This window comes from Pseudonaja textilis, chromosome 1 (genome assembly GCF_049901715.1).
Source record: "Pseudonaja textilis isolate UNSWEBS1 chromosome 1, rPseTex1.2, whole genome shotgun sequence".
Taxonomy (NCBI): Eukaryota; Metazoa; Chordata; class Lepidosauria; order Squamata; family Elapidae; genus Pseudonaja; species Pseudonaja textilis.
Genome location: NC_141990.1, coordinates 182,367,375 through 182,383,222, shown reverse-complemented (window position 1 = coordinate 182,383,222; position 15,848 = coordinate 182,367,375). Strand labels below are relative to the sequence as shown.

At 37.3% G+C, this 15,848-nt stretch overlaps 1 protein-coding gene across 3 annotated transcripts in view; it reads right to left on the bottom strand.

Moving 5' to 3' along the window:
- The window catches only part of CERKL (CERK like autophagy regulator), a 48,457-nt gene extending 37,571 nt beyond the window's left edge, over positions 1 to 10,886 (bottom strand). The window contains exons 1-2 of one of the 3 annotated variants that reach the window (XM_087919867.1): positions 10,486 to 10,541; positions 10,201 to 10,247 (exon numbers count right to left, since the gene is read on the bottom strand). Coding sequence is in view for 2 of the 3 variants with exons in the window: in XM_026696959.2 (XP_026552744.1) it covers positions 6,410 to 6,695 (286 nt within the window). In the remaining variant the exon portion in view is untranslated. Of the gene's footprint in view, positions 1 to 6,409; positions 6,930 to 10,200; positions 10,248 to 10,485 lie in introns of those variants that run through there. The other 2 variants (XM_087919866.1, XM_026696959.2) reach the window with 2 other exon arrangements.
- Between the last annotated feature and the right edge of the window lie 4,962 nt (positions 10,887 to 15,848).

Below are 15,848 nucleotides of genomic sequence, written 5' to 3'. Positions count from 1 at the left end.
ACACATCCCTAAATAATCTGATTTTCATACATCTTTTTAGCCATTAAGACTCATCTAGCTGCAGACTGAATGATGTAGCCAAAGGTCTACAGCCAACAAAATCATTGATAAGAAGAATTTTTTTGGGGGGGGGAGGGGAATCTTCTTATTACATTAAGTTTAGAGAAACATTGAATGTATCTTGTGTTGTTTTCTATTGCCACCACATCCCAAAAACCCTAGTGATCTTATTTGTTAGCCATTAAAAAGAATAGAATGCTGATCATGGTTAGTGTATTACAAACACTTCTTGAAGTTCAAATGTAATTGGTCTTATGGAGACTACTATCTGGAATTGACAATTCTACAACTTTTCTGTAAAAAAGGACATCATAGTGTTAGCCACAATTTCAAATAACTACCATGTTATTTTAAACAGTTATGAACAAATTTAATTAGAAGGAAATTATAAAAACTTTAACTTCCCCTGAAAAAATGGAGTTTCACCATCAATTTCTCGTTCAGCTAACAACATTGAAAACTTTTAAATTTTTAATTAAAACTGGGATATAAATATATAGTGCAAACTTTTCTTTTCCATTTAAAATTGTCCATTCATTAGTATGATACTAATATTGCTAGCTGTTTCAAAACATTAACTCTCCTCTCATATTACCTAGAAGGATACAGGGTGCCATCTGTTCTTACAGGGGATTTAAGTACACATTAGATATCATGCTATTTACTTGATTCAGCGTCCACTTCCCACTGTATTTTTAAAATCAATTTAATTACAAGGAACAAAAATACTCTTTTTTGCTATTATTGTCACCATAAGAGCAGGCCACAAACCTTCATAAAGTAGGTTACACTTGCTAGGTTTTCTTCTCTTTTTAACCACACTTAACATTAAGACCTCAGCAAAAACAATACTACATAGCTCTTTAAAATATTACTGTAAGCCAAGAGCTTGTCTACATCAATTTTGGCACATCTGCCTGATGTAGAGCATAAACAGGATTAGAGGTGGATTTATCTGCTTGACACTAATTGTACTCACAGTTTCTGCACATGTCCACTTCTTCAAATACAACAGAAAAATAAGGTTAGCTATGATATTAATTTCTATCAGCATGTGTTAATAAGCACTTTAGTTAAGCATATCACATTCATAAGTAACCGAACCTTCTCAAACATTTCAAATTTTTAATTTTATTTATTAACCAAACTTATTTGACCACTCATATTTTATTCCTCTGAGATTTGGTCTCTGAGATAAAAAGGAAAGGAGATTTTTTATTCTTTGTATTTTGCTTTTTAAACTTGGGATGCAAATATCAGAGAGAAGGAAGGAAACCATTTTATAAGGAGAACCATTTTAGGTACATATCATCTGAAACAAATTACTACCTTCAAGGACAGATAGATAGATTTTCTTTTTTCATGGTTTAATATATGTTGGATCTGTGGGTGGAGAAGCTTAGCTTCGGTCAGCATCTTCTTTTTAGTTCCAAAAAGACTATGCAAGTTGGCAAACCTTTACAAATACCACTTCTGCCAGGCAACAAAAGAATCAAAGAAGCTATATGAACTCTGAAAAATATTGAGGGGGGGTTGTACTCTACACTTTTTTGAGATATTAGGGGGTGGGGTGGGGATAGGAAGAAATATAATTCTGAATGTACATTCTTCAAGAACTATATGTTCTTATAAAATTGAATAAACCTAAACAGAATACATAATCCAATGCAGTTTGTTGCCACTGTTACTGTTTTTAGTGGATTGTGCAAACAAATGGGAATTCAATTGGTCAATCCATTGAAATCAATGCCTTCCATTGTATATTTGGATACATGAAAAGATTTCAGCAACCTACAGAAATCTATTTATTAATTCTATAGATAGTCCTCATTTATCAAATGCCTCATTCAGCTGTTTGTATATATGAAGGTGATTAAAAAGTAACTTTATGATCAATCCTTGCATTTACAACTTTCACAGGTCTGAAAAGCAAAGGAAAGCTGAAGTAAAATCATAAGCATATTTGTGATTTTACTTAATGACTGCTTTGCTTAACAACAGTTGTTGGTTTCTAAACAAGGATTATCTCTATATTGGCAAAGCAAGACAAAAAAATATTTCATGTCTTGCCCACAAGACATCCAAATCCCTGGCACATCTTGGCAGGTAGAAAGCCCAGCCAACTGGGCCAAGATGAAGCTCAGATATATTTCTATTCTATTGTCACTGTTGTAACAAAAGAAACTTGGATTAATAAATACAATACATTGTGAGATCATGAGGTAAACCAGCTGATAATCTTCAATAGTCATATTTAAAGTCATATTTATAACTATAAACCAGCTTAATCAGCTCCTCCAATTTTTATCATCTCACAGCTTCCTATTAAGCAAGACTTCCTTCTCCTTTTGGTTATTAACCTGTAACAAGGACATGGCTTTATCTTGCTGGTTAACATCTGTGTATGAACATGCATTTGTTATAACCCATCTTTTTTTTCCAGTATTTCTTTTCATATTTTATATAATATTGTTTTCCAAAAATATCATCATAACCAAAGTGTATCAGCCAATAAATAACAAATATGTATTCTTGGGGTCAGTAATTATGTCATTTGTTCATCAATTATTTCCCTGAAGAAAATCACTGTTTCCATGATACACATTGCTAGATAGCACATAACATCTGTTGTTTCAGAGATTAAAAGGTCTGCAAAGTAATTTAAGCATACTTTATTTTACACTACAGATGCTATCACCACTTAGTGAATATAGCAAACTAATTCAACTGTACCATTAAAAAAAAACCACATTATCAATTTCCATTTATTAAAAAAAAAAACACGTGGTAAGCATAGGAGTAATTTTTGAAATCAGTTTTACTCTTTTTTAAAAAATAGCCAATAAGCAAGTTTACATATAATACTGTATTAAACAGTACATAAGGCATGAATTAAATTTTGAAACTCATTGAGGCTCAGAAATAATAATTTTATTTATTACATTTATTAAATTTATATGCCACCCAACTCATAGTTCAGAGCAATTAGAAATCATGCTTGCGTACTGCATAATTTTGCTAATTATGAGTTTTTATGAGTTTAGATTTCCCCCAAATTTTCACACTCAAAGTATCAAATACTAGTTTATAAAACTATCATGGCTTCCACTAATGGTAAATTTGAAAGCGCTGAAATATCACATTAATACAGATTTTTTTCTGATCGTAGCATTATAGTCTGATCCAATTACTATTGGTACCTTTTTAAAAAAAATTATAATTTTATAATTATAATTTAAAAATATTTTAAATATTTTTATAATTTTGGGGATTTTATGAATGTTTATAGTCTTAAACGTAATTTAAAAATGGAAAAATATAATATTCTCTTTAAAGCTGCGTACCTTACAAAAATTATTTAAACATATTTCAGGCTACCTCCCCCTGTTCTTTAAAGTAGCCCAGTATCAGATTTCTATGGAATCTTGGGGGAAAAAATGATACTGATTTAAGAGTTTCCTTTACCTTTAATGAGTCAGCTTTTAAAGCATCTGCATCTATTTTAGGCTTACACAAACACCATTCAAAGGGTGGGCTACTTTAATGAGTGCTATGCTCACAGAAGGTCTGAAAAGCTTCTTCTTTATTTTTTCTGAAGTGTACATAATCCTAATTTCTGATACTTTGGATATTTTCAATTTTAAAAGTCTGTATGATTAAATATTAAATATGCAAGTGATACTTTAAGGTTAGTAAAATTCATTTCTGTCCCTCCCCAAAGAAACGCATAGGAGAAAAATACTAAACATTTTGCAGATTGTTAGCTATAATTAACCAAAAGGTCAAATACTGAAAGGAAGCAGCAGATACCACCACAAAAGTAACAGATGTTCTTTGAGTTCATCTGGACAAAACAAACATATGTGAAAGAAATCTGATGCTATCATAAAATCAGCTGGTGTCTAATATAATATCAGACCCTTATGGTACAGGGCTGGGGTAATGGATGTATCAAGCACACAGGTAATGTAACACATTTGTTTCAACAGAACAATTCATAAGAACATAAAAATAACTCAAAAGACTACCAGAGTTTATTTAGCAAAAGCTAAAAATATATAAAAGGTTCAGCACATTTTAAATTATGTAAGCTGTATTTGATTTGCCTATAAGTTGCTATGCTGACTAAGTCAACAAAGATAACTATCATTTTACTATTTTAATTTCAATATATAGGTTTTTTTGACATTACAATATTTTGGATAGGACATTAACACATATAAAATATGGCCCAACAACCACAATGCAAGATAATCAGGGGCATATTTTAAATATTTTAATATTCTAAAGTATCCTTAATGGGAAGAACCTTGTTTCCATGAAAATGAATTTACTGCTATTATTTTTAAAATTTGAAGATACAAGTTTACCCTATATTCTGATGTCAATTGTTTATCAAGAATCATGGAGAAAAAGCCTGCATCGTGCAAATGGAAGTCCGCTCACATGACAGGAATTTTAACAGAATCTTAGTAACACAAGATTGTGGATTGCATGCAGACTTCCATGTGTAAATTCCTCCCATTCATTTATTTTGAATAGTACACATAGTCACTCCATTGCTAGGGGTGGAGCTTGTAGTTAGAGCCTGATTTGCTTTGATTTCACCAACTCTCTGAATTCTTGACTCTGGCTAAGGGCATCATGTGGCATGTCTCCATGGGCTTTCCTCTAGTACTCTATCAGCCCTGAAGAGTAAGTTGGCAGTTTCCCATAATGACACTCTATTACTAATCTCAGTTCTATGCAGGCATATTCTGGGAATTAGGTTACCAAACCAGTCATTTCCCCACCACCACCACCAAGTTACTAAGAAATACAAGATTGAGAATTGCCACAAACTCTGTTCTGAACTGAAGTGGGGTGCCATGATGTGTTCACCATAATTTTAGTGTATTGTGCTGCTGTTTTATTTGCCTCCCAACACCCATTGAGAACTGGGTGGCCTAGAAATGCTGTAAAATAAATAAACCATCTCCTATTGAAAAGCTCCAAGTTTCCAAAGCTCCAAATGGTGATGAAAATTTGCACTTTCCTATTCCAGGAGTAAACACTGCATTTCATGATCAGCTCCAACCACACAGATCTTAGCATTAGGCAAGAACAGCATGATTTGCATAAACCTTGCCTACCACAGCAAATACAAGGGACACCTATTCCCTCTACAGAAAAATGGAGCAATGTTTTTTTCTTTCAACCACTAATCTGCCATCCTTTTTTTTAAGGTTTAGGCAGGGTTAAGATTAAGAAAAAAGAAGCTCAACTGGAAAGCAGCAAAGAGAAATGTCAGCCTTTACAAGTAAAATAATCTTTCCTTTGCTGGCGAGACTGCATGAGAGGGGAGTTGCATGTCTTCATTGTGTAAACTAATTTAACTCAAACCAAGGTTCTTTCAAAACTGCACTTTCTAGCCTTACTACGGAAAGGCACATCTGACTTCAATAGGTCTTTACATAGTTTCTGTCCTTTTTGCAGTGAGAAAACAGATAAAAGTGATTGCAACTTAACATACAGTAAAGATGCTTGTATTTCTCCTAAACTTCACATTGGAAGCAAGTTATTTTTCAGTAAAAATGCAGTTTGAAAGTGGAAGGCCCCACCACCACCACAAATATCCCTTTGCAGCTAGAAAAGACAGGCAAAACAAATCTAGATTCTCGCTCCTTGCGAGTACCCTGTGCTATACCCAACTTTACATTCTAGATAGCCCATCACTGGCAAACCAAACTTTCCTTCAGCTTTGCTGCTACTAATGCCCACCCCACATGCCCGCTGACCTCCCCATTCGGTGAAAAGGGGCTGGAGAGAAAACTAAGACACAACAATGCCTACAATGTAGTCCACTTACAACAGTTCCTTCAGTGACCATTAGAAGTTACCAAATCACTGAGAAAAAGCGACTTAGGACCGTTTTTTTCACCCCTAACTACCCTTGGAGCAACCCCTCCATGGTCACGTGATTTAAATTTGGATGCTTAATGACTGTCTCACATGTATGACGGTTGCAGTGTCCCAGAGTCACAGATTCACCCAGATTCACTTCACAACCATGTGACGAACTTAACAGCTGCAGGGTTTCCCTGAGCAACGGTGTGGCACGAACGGTCGTAAGTTGAGGACTACCTGAACTTCTGAGGCAGGGAAGAGGAGTTCAGATTTCATTAAAATCAGCCAGTACGAAGAAGGCTAGTAACTTATGTAGCGATAAATCTAGTCGCTGGGAATTTTGTGCCAGGTTGTGGGGAGGGGAATGGGGGGGGGGAGGGGAAGAGACAGGGAGAAGGAGAGGGAGGGGACGTTATAACTCTCTCCTCTCACTGACACCCTTACAGAGAGGCGCAGCCCTCACCTAGGGGGCTCTCAGGCGTGATACGGCTCCATCTAAGCCTCTGGGCGCTCAGCACCACGTCGCAGCTCTTCTTCTTGACCTCAAAAATCCCCCTCAGGAGCGGCTGGTCCTCCACGTCCCCCGCCGCCGCCGCGGCCGCCGCCTCGTTCCCTTGGGAGGGTTCCCCTTTTTCATCCCCGCTGGAGTAGCCGGGGTTGGCGTGCCCAGCGGCTCCTTTGGCTCCCTCTGAGACCTCCGGGAGGCTCTCGGCGCAGGCTATTCTCCGGGCCCTGTGCAGTTGAGGCATCTCGTCCGCCCCGCTCCCCACTCCAAACAAAACGGGTGGGGGGGGGGAGGCAGAAGCGCCCAGGCGGAGCGTCGCGGCCGCTGCCAAGGGAGCAGCAGCTTCCTCCTCCTCCTCCTCCTCCTTCTTCTGGAAGGGGGTGGGGAGGGGAGCCGAATGAGAGGCCTCAGGCGTGTTCCGAGTGCCCGAGTAGGCGCGCGACCGACGGCCGAGCCTCGCTAGCGGGAAGACAAAAGTTGTCTGGCGCTCTCCAAGGCGAGAAGGGGGGGAGGGAGAAGAGGCTGAATTCTGACTGATGCCTGAGGGCCGGAGGAGGGATCGAAAGCAAACGCCACCAAAACGGCAAATAAAAAGCTCGTTTCGTGGCAACGTGGTCAGCCCCGCGTAAAGCAGGACAAAAGCGGTGCGCCGCTCTTTCTCCGGTTGCCAACCAAACGGTTGTCTCACAGGTGCTTTTTTTTCCCCCCTCTCTCTCCAAGAGACAACTGGACTTTCTGGTTTTTCTTTGAAGACCAGTTTCGCTTCTCATCCAAGAAGCTTCTCCAGCCCGACCTCTCCAACCAAATGGTTGTGCTGAGTACTTTCTTTCTGAATAAATGTCAAAAGCCTGGCTTCGGGTAGGGTGGATTGTGTTTATGGCGGGAGGATCTGCAGGTGTTATACGCTTTCAGTTTCATCTGTAGTCTTCGGTTAACCACGATCATTTGGGGCCAGACCGCAAAGCGATGTATGATAAAGTGCAAGGTCACTTACATTCCCACAGATGTGTGACGTCCATCCTGTGTGTCATATCAGTAAGATACTTTCTATGCATGGGACTGCTGGTACTTCATAGTATTTTCATTTCTGGGTATCTGGGGAAAGTATCTGAAAATGCAGGCTTATCTGTAAATCTGTACACTAAAGAATAAGTCGGGCTATTTAATGTCCTACAAAAAAAAGTAATTCTTGTGTGAATAAATCAAATCAATACTGGATTTGCCCAGTCATCAAATACATCTATTTTTCCATTAGCTACTTCAGATTTTTGTAGTAGAGAGTGGAAAGAAATGTTCTGTGAAAAGCAAACAAAGCAGAAAAATTGTCATTGGTACTGTATACTCTAATCACAAATCATTGGAAAGTGGCACTTAAAGAAATTCATATATATATATTTTAAACATATAAAAATTAAGAATGGAACATTTTTGTTCTTAAAACATTTCTCCAAATTTTTATTGGGGGTAGAGAAACACTTCTGTTTAATTTATAGAAGTCATTCTTGTTTAATCCAGAGGCGGTATCCACTGGCATAGACTAGATAGATAGATAGAGAGAGAGAGAGACAGAGAGAGAGACAGACAGACAGACAGACAGACAGACAGACAGACAGTAAATAGATGATGGATAGATATTGGTGCTTTTAGAGATGGTATTACAACTGACTTGAGTTTTTGTAAATACTTTAGAAAAGAGAAGGGGACATGCTACAAAGCAAGGGACCAATTTTGAGTGCCATTGTTGTATGTAAAATAGTTTCTTAATCCCAATGCAGCCTAGAGGTATTCTTAGAAACCAATATTTATTTATTTTGTAAATAGCCATGGACTATAGGAGAAGGGAAAGAAAAAGTAGTGAGATTTAAAATAATTAAGAGACACTAAAATATACAAACAACAGTATAATAAAAGTCAGCACAACGAGTAAGTCAAATTGGCAAGGAACAAAGTGTTATGAAAGGTATCTGAATTTTTACACTGTGCACAGAATGTTGGGATGACATGGAACAAGGCACTCAATAATTGTGAAAAACAGTTTTAAAAAACATGGCAATACTTTATTAAGTAGCCATTAAGCCATATCACAGTAAACAAAATATAAAACAGAACATTAATAAGACTATATGTTAAAAGTAGAAAATAAATCAATAATGAAAATGGAAATCATATTTCTTTGTCACCCCCTACAATTTGGCCCAATCAGATCCACATATACAGTTCTCAATTGTACTGTTTTGTTCAAATGAAGGAGTGTTAATATATATACAGTAATTTGTTGGATTCAGAACATGCATAAAATATGCTATTTTGATATGATTCCAAGAGGCTGTTCATCTATTGTGCAGTCCAAGATTTTCTCTCATGATTGTCATTAAATAATATATGTTTTCGAACGCAATGGCTTTGCAAATTGAAGCAGGTTCGTTATAAGGGACCTGGTTAAATTTGTCGTAGTTAACCATTGTGTCCAAATCCTGTCTGAATAAATACCTTACCCTCCCCAAGGTGTTTGGATGTACCTGTCTTTAAATACTTGATAATCTGGAATGTACTGTTCTAGGAACTCATCCATGTCAATAGGCCAACCTTACTAAGGATGACTCTATTTCTCTGAGCTTCAAATGTCCAGGATTCTTTGTGCTCCAGAGGCAATTGAAAAGAAACAAGGAAACCACAATTTGTGATATAATTTATGAATTATATAATCCAAGAAGTCAGTTATTGAGATTTTTTTTCTGTTCTAACAGTCAGAGTTTGGGGTATTGTTTTTGCACCAATAATTGTATGCCCTGATTTTAGACAAAGAACAAATTGTATAAATTCTCAATTTGATTATCACTGCAGCAGCTGGGATCCTTTTATTTACATCCACTTAGCGGGTTATAGAAGGACCTCATCAGTTTCTAATTATCAGAGCTGCAGCTAAGAACTTTGAGGCCTCTTAGAAGTTTCAGTGTGGTGATCCTGCAGCAGCTGATATGTAATTACTGTAAGAAAGCTTGCTAATAAGTGGATGATTTGAGATCACAATACCAGGTGTGATATACTATAAGGAACAATCTAACACTTGCCAGAGACTTGACCTAGGTGTTTGAATATACACAAGGATGATCCTATAAAAGGAATATTGCAATACTGTATATTCCTCTAGTGAGGAAGGAGCAAAGCATGAAATCACACTAATGTACCTTTCAATGTGGAATTATCTATCTCAGGGATGTCAAAGTCATGTCGCCACGTCATCACGTATCAGGACCTTTTTCCCTTTCGCTAAACTGGAGGGGTGGGTGTGGGCATGGCCAGCATGTGACACATCTGGCCTGTGAGTTTGACACCCCTGTTCTATCTGGTTGAGCATCAAGACCCAAAACTTTCCCCTTAAGTTCTGTGTGAACTTTATCTGGATCCATACAACATATAACTAAGGGAATGTAGATAGTCCACAATAATGCAAATCCAAATCTGTTTTTTTTTCCCCTCATATAAGTGGTACAACTGTTCATGAGTTTAGGTTTGCCCAAAATTTCACCCCAGAATGTTTATCCTAATTAATCCACCACTACCTGTACAGTATCACACAGTGACTCGTAAACAAAAACTCCCAGAACTGCACAACTACAAGACTTCCTTTTATTTGTATATATCTGGATCCAATTAACAATTAAATAAAAGTATTCATGACATAATACTATTAATATTCATTTAAAATATAAACTGCTCAATAGTTCAATTGAAAAAAAAACTCCTACCAGATACTGCCCAAAATGTCTCAAAACATCAGAAGAACAGCAATAAACTGAATAATTGAAAAGGAAAAATTATAAGTCGAATTAATACCAGCAAGTTAATATATTTATCAAATAATATTAAACAATATAAATAAATAATATTAAACAATAGAAATAAAATAAAACCTAAAACAGAAATAAATACGTACAAGGCTAAACAGAGCTTCATTTCACAGAGGCAACAGGGGATTCCTGACAATTAATCTAGAAATATTAGTTGGCAGCTAGCCATCCTCCTATCCTCACCTGAATCTCCTCTCTCAATCCATTTTCCATCTCTCACCTGGGGAGGTAAAAATGTCAATCTTCCTTCTAGCCCCATGTATGCTTACAATTGTGACACTCCTGAGTCTCTCTCCATCAAGCTTTACAGCGGGAGTCGGGTGGGGGCTTTAAAAGCTCCAAGATAGGGATAAGGGAGGTAGAAATGCCGAGTCCTTTGTTAGTATCCCTCCACAGGTTGCCCTGAACAGCGAAGCCAGTATCCTGGCCTGTTGTGGAATCATTCCGCTCACATGGGTAGAGTAGGCCAACATGCAAAGAAAACAATTGTTCAGCAGTGATAATTGGATCCGATACCAGCATTAGAATCAGAGGTGATATTCAGCAGGTTCTGACCAGTTCTGGAGAACCGGTAGCAGAAATTTTGAGTAGTTTGGAGAACCAGCAAATCCCACCTCTGACTGGATATTTTACAGTATCCTTCCCCCTGCTACGCCCACCAAGCCACACCCACAGAACTGGTAGTAAAAATTTTTGAATCCAACCACAGATTAGAATGGTTCCAGTATTTGCAAACATGTGTAGCATGGTGTCCATTTCTTACTGATTTACTGAATGCTTTTGCATTATCTAACTATATTTTTACACAAAGGTGCTTTATTTTCGGTATAATCTTTTAGTATGTTCATTGTTCATGTTTCTGTCCTAGAATATCCAGACACCATTATTAATTTATTACCCAGCTTTCCTTGTATGTGGCGTCTCTGTTTAGAGATAATGGGGAAGAGGCTTTATTTGTTCCTACAGCATTCTCTCCATACCCTTCTCTTTCCCTACTGACAGTATTTCTGTAAGCAGAAGGTGGTTCTCATGGGAGAGTTTGTGAGCCTGACTGAGAAAGTTAAAGTACAAATGATTTTAAATGACATTACATCTACAATCTGGCACGCCATGGTCTATAAATAATTCCTTACTCTATACTGAAGTCTTGGCACTTTTGACTAATCCTTCTAGTTTAAAATCTTCAAGTAATCAATACAGAGATCATTAAGTATATTTTCTTAAGAGACCAGTCAACAACTAGTGAAAGCTGTTACATTTTTTTGAAGGTACAATAAACTTTGCATATTAAAATAAGGAGAAATGTGTTCCTTTCTTTTCTCTCTCTCAGAGGATTAATAATGACATTTACACACACAGTAGGAGAAACTCTGTTTCATAAAGGTCAGTGGGAAATTTGCCTCTGTTGCTAATAGCCTATCGCATCAATATTTTCAAAATCTGAATTGAACAGTTTTCTATCTATACTGTTATTATTAACAATATACAGTAAACACAAGTTTTATGGATACCCTCTGTAAAAAGAACTCTGCCTAAACATAGAATTTGAGCTTCATAAATTAGAGTATATTGTCTCACACTTTGGTGCTTGGACATAAGAAAGCTGATCTTTTTCTTCTTCTCTTTTTTCTATACATATTGTACCTTATATTATTCTGGATGTTCATGCACTCCTTTTAATTTATTCTCCACTGCCTAGCTTGATTGACTTATTCATGTTAATAGGTGTAACCTCTTACTTCACAGCCATTTAAAATCCTAAAGTCTTCTGGAATTAATCAACAGCAAACAAATAGATCATTAAACAAATCAATTCCTGATACGATGCTCAAATGATCAGATTCTAATTACACTTGAGAGACATTAAATGAAGACTCTCTGAGAAATCCATAATGCTAGGAAAGGTAGAAGGGAAGGAAAGAACACTATAACCAGCCTTGATATGGATGGACTTCATTACAACAGAAATGGATGCCCACCATTGGAAGACCTGGAATGACCAGGCTGGGAACAGGACATCCTGGAGAAGCTTTATCTGTGCTATTGCTAAAAATCAGCACCACTAGCTCAATGGCCTATAATCAGTCAAGATGAATCAAACCAAATGATCTTACATGAGACATAAGGCATTTGGGACAAAAGATGTTTTAGCTTGGGATTTAGCAAAAATGGAATTGACTAAGGAACATAGATGGGGTTATGCCACAGCTACTGGAAAATGCACTTTGTCAAAATATAATATACCAACCTGAAAATCAGAGAAACGCCTCCCACTAATATTTTTAAAAGTAGTGTATATACATGTTAGCAAAAATAGCACCGAATATTTCAACACAATTGTATATCACTATTGATATTGCTGTTGTCACTGATACATTCTTATTATCAGTGTTTTGATATAACAGAAAATAAATTATTCCTAAAGAAAAAAAACTGGTTTGAAAAAAAAGTTCTGGAAAACATAAAATTGATCCCTCTCAACCCAAATATCTCCTTACCATGTAATTTTGCTTGTTTGTTCTCTTAATCACTATTTCTTTTGAAATACTGCAAGCACAAACATTTGATGAGACTTTAAAGTCAATTACATTGGATCGAAGAGTGAAAATGACTAGCTTCAAAAAAGACAGGATAATTGAAAAGCTATTTTTCCCCAGTTCCTTCCAAATATTCATTAAACATTTAAGCAACTAAATTTGCAGAATCTGTTCCTGACATTGGCACTGGTTCTGCAGTTTTCTCTCATCAGAGGAAAGCTGTATGTGTTATGTAGGGTGCATTCATGCATAAAAAATATCATTTTCATAAATTAAAATCTCCCCTGCAGTAGGAACATCTGTGCCTGCCTTTGAATAAAAGATGGTGGCATGTGAGTTGCCTCTTGACTGACTAGAAGAATCCTTCTATTTGTAATAAAATTACTTCCCACAAAAGAACAAAACACAGTGTTCCCCCCACTCAAAAATTGTTCCACTTTTCCCCACTTATGAGTAACTCTTTGGAACAAGTTAAAAACGAATCATAAATGCTCTCTGCTCTGTTGCAAATTTCTATCTTGTAATTTAAAGGAGTGAGGGACACTATGCTTCTTGCAACTGTTATTTGTATAATTAACTATCAATTATCTTTCGCATATAATTTGTGGTTAATAGATAGGCTTGGTTCCAAAGCACTGTTTTACATACCGTCTTCGGTTTTATTTTATTTTATTCATTTTATCTCTTGTACTACATCACAAACTGCTTTTGAAGGTCCCCACCAGTTAAATAGTTTGCCATACAAGATGGCTGGTTTTAAAGAAGCACAACTGCAGAATCCTTTGTGGTGTAGCAAAGGATTCTTGTGTGCATCTTTGGTTCCCAGCCATAGCTTAGGCAGAAAATAAAAAGTGGAGAGGAAGAAAACCATCTAAACCAGTATTTCTCAAACATAGCAATGTTAAGATGTGAGGACTTCAACTCCCAGAATAGTATCAATATGCTGAATGGGGCATAGGGGAATAGAGGTTGAAGCCCACACTTCTTAAAGTTGCCAAGTTGAGACATACTGATCTAAACCTCTTTTTTGTTCTGTTTTGGATTCCCTTGTTGGCCTTAGTTTTTGGGGAGGAAAATAGGGTGGGGGGGATTCTCCCTCTGCCTACCAGCATCCATCAGTATTCATCTAGCTAGCGTCCTATCAGTGTGTGAGAGAGTTGAGGGCTGTTTGGAAACTGAAAGAGTATTTGCTGTGTGAGCAAGAAGGAGACAGCAAGGAGCCTCAGCGTGACTTAGATCAACTGTTCTGTACTAAAGCTGCTTGGGGTTGTGAAACTGAAACTGCAACTCCTCTCCTCTGCTTGTGTTTTGCATTTGGAACAGATTTTTTTCAGGTGGGGAGGGGAACTAGAACTCCTTAGCATCAGACCGTGTTAATAATAATATACGAAATACTAATGCTCTGATGGTCATTTTGAAAAATCCTTTCTTAATGAGCACCAAGAAGCCAAGAGGAACATACGTGCCAAATTTCAAGTTTGTAGGTTTTACGGTTCTGGAGATTTTGTGATGATGCACGAGTGGCATTTTGCTTTTATATATATAGATTTGGATGAGAAGGTGGGCAGTATGCATCTCAAATTTATGGATAGTACAAAATTGAGTGGGAAGGAAGCAGAAATGAATATGAAAATAATCTCCTCAGGTTAGAGAAATGAGCTGACAAATAACATAATGAAATGTAAAAAGAAGTGTCTTAAATTATTGGGAGGGAGATTTTGATAAAGTGTTTTAAAATATAAACTTACTGACTGTAAGATTAGTTCAACAGTGGAACCAATTAGCCAGGGAGGTCGTGGTTCCTCTTCACTGGATGTGATCAAGCAGGAGTTAAGAATCTACCTGTCTGGGAAGCTTTCATTTGGATCCCTTCACTGAGCAGGGGACTCCCTTCACCTTTGTTATCAAATGACTAAGGATATGGATATAGATGTGGATATAAAATGGGGAGGTCAAACTTTTCTCCACTACCACGTTTCATTCTTTTGCAGCGGTGGGGTGGAAGAGTAATCAATCTTCATCTGAATACAGGTTCGGACCTGTGAAATACAGTTTGTATAGTTTTTTAAAAAGCCTATTAATGTTTAGCTTTACGCAATAACCATTAAGTAAAGTAAAATACTGCTTTTTCTAAAATGTCTCAAATGGTTCTGAGACTGGGCCTAGTTTTAGAAATAAAACTAAGGAGAATTTCACAAGAGAATAAGATGGCGATTGAACAGCTAGGCCATGGTGCCCCAAAGATATTCTTAAGATATTTTTTTTTCTCAAAATTACATTATCTCCACATAGAATCCATATTGCTCTCATTCTATACCTGTATATAGGTGTGTACTGATATATATACTCCAACACATAGGTATAAGATGATTACTCTAGTATTAATGTTTATTGTTTTAATGTTTTACCTTATTGTTTCCATTAATTTTAAGTCACCTGGAGTCACCATTAGGTGAGATGCTTCTATGCTTGGTATGTATACTTCAGTGGTGGGATTCAAACATTTTTTGCTACCGGTTTTGTGGGTGTGGCTTGGTGGCATGGTGTGACTTGGTGGGCATGGCCTGGCTTGGTGGGCGTGGTTTAGTAGGCATGGCAGGGGAAGGATACTGTAAAATCTCTATTCTCTCTCCACTCCTGGGAGAAGGTTTCTGCAAAATCTCCATTTCCCCACCCCCCACCCCACTAACCTGCTTTCCAGCTCCATTCTCCTGTGCAGGGCAACAAAAGAAGATCCAGCCGATCAGCTGGGACTCGGGAGGCAGAGAATAGATGGGGGCGGGACCAGTCAGAGGTAGTATTTGCTAGTTCTGCAAACTACTCAAGATTTCTGCTACTGGTTCTCCAGAACTGGTCAGAACCTGCTGAATACCACCCCTGGTATACTTCTATCTCTTTGGTGATCCCAGAGGGATACAGAGCAGATAAAGTGGTTTGAGTGTTGTCACCATGGGTTCATCAGGTTTTGTATTTGGGGTTTTACTTTGGTGAGGGTCATCATGAATAAGT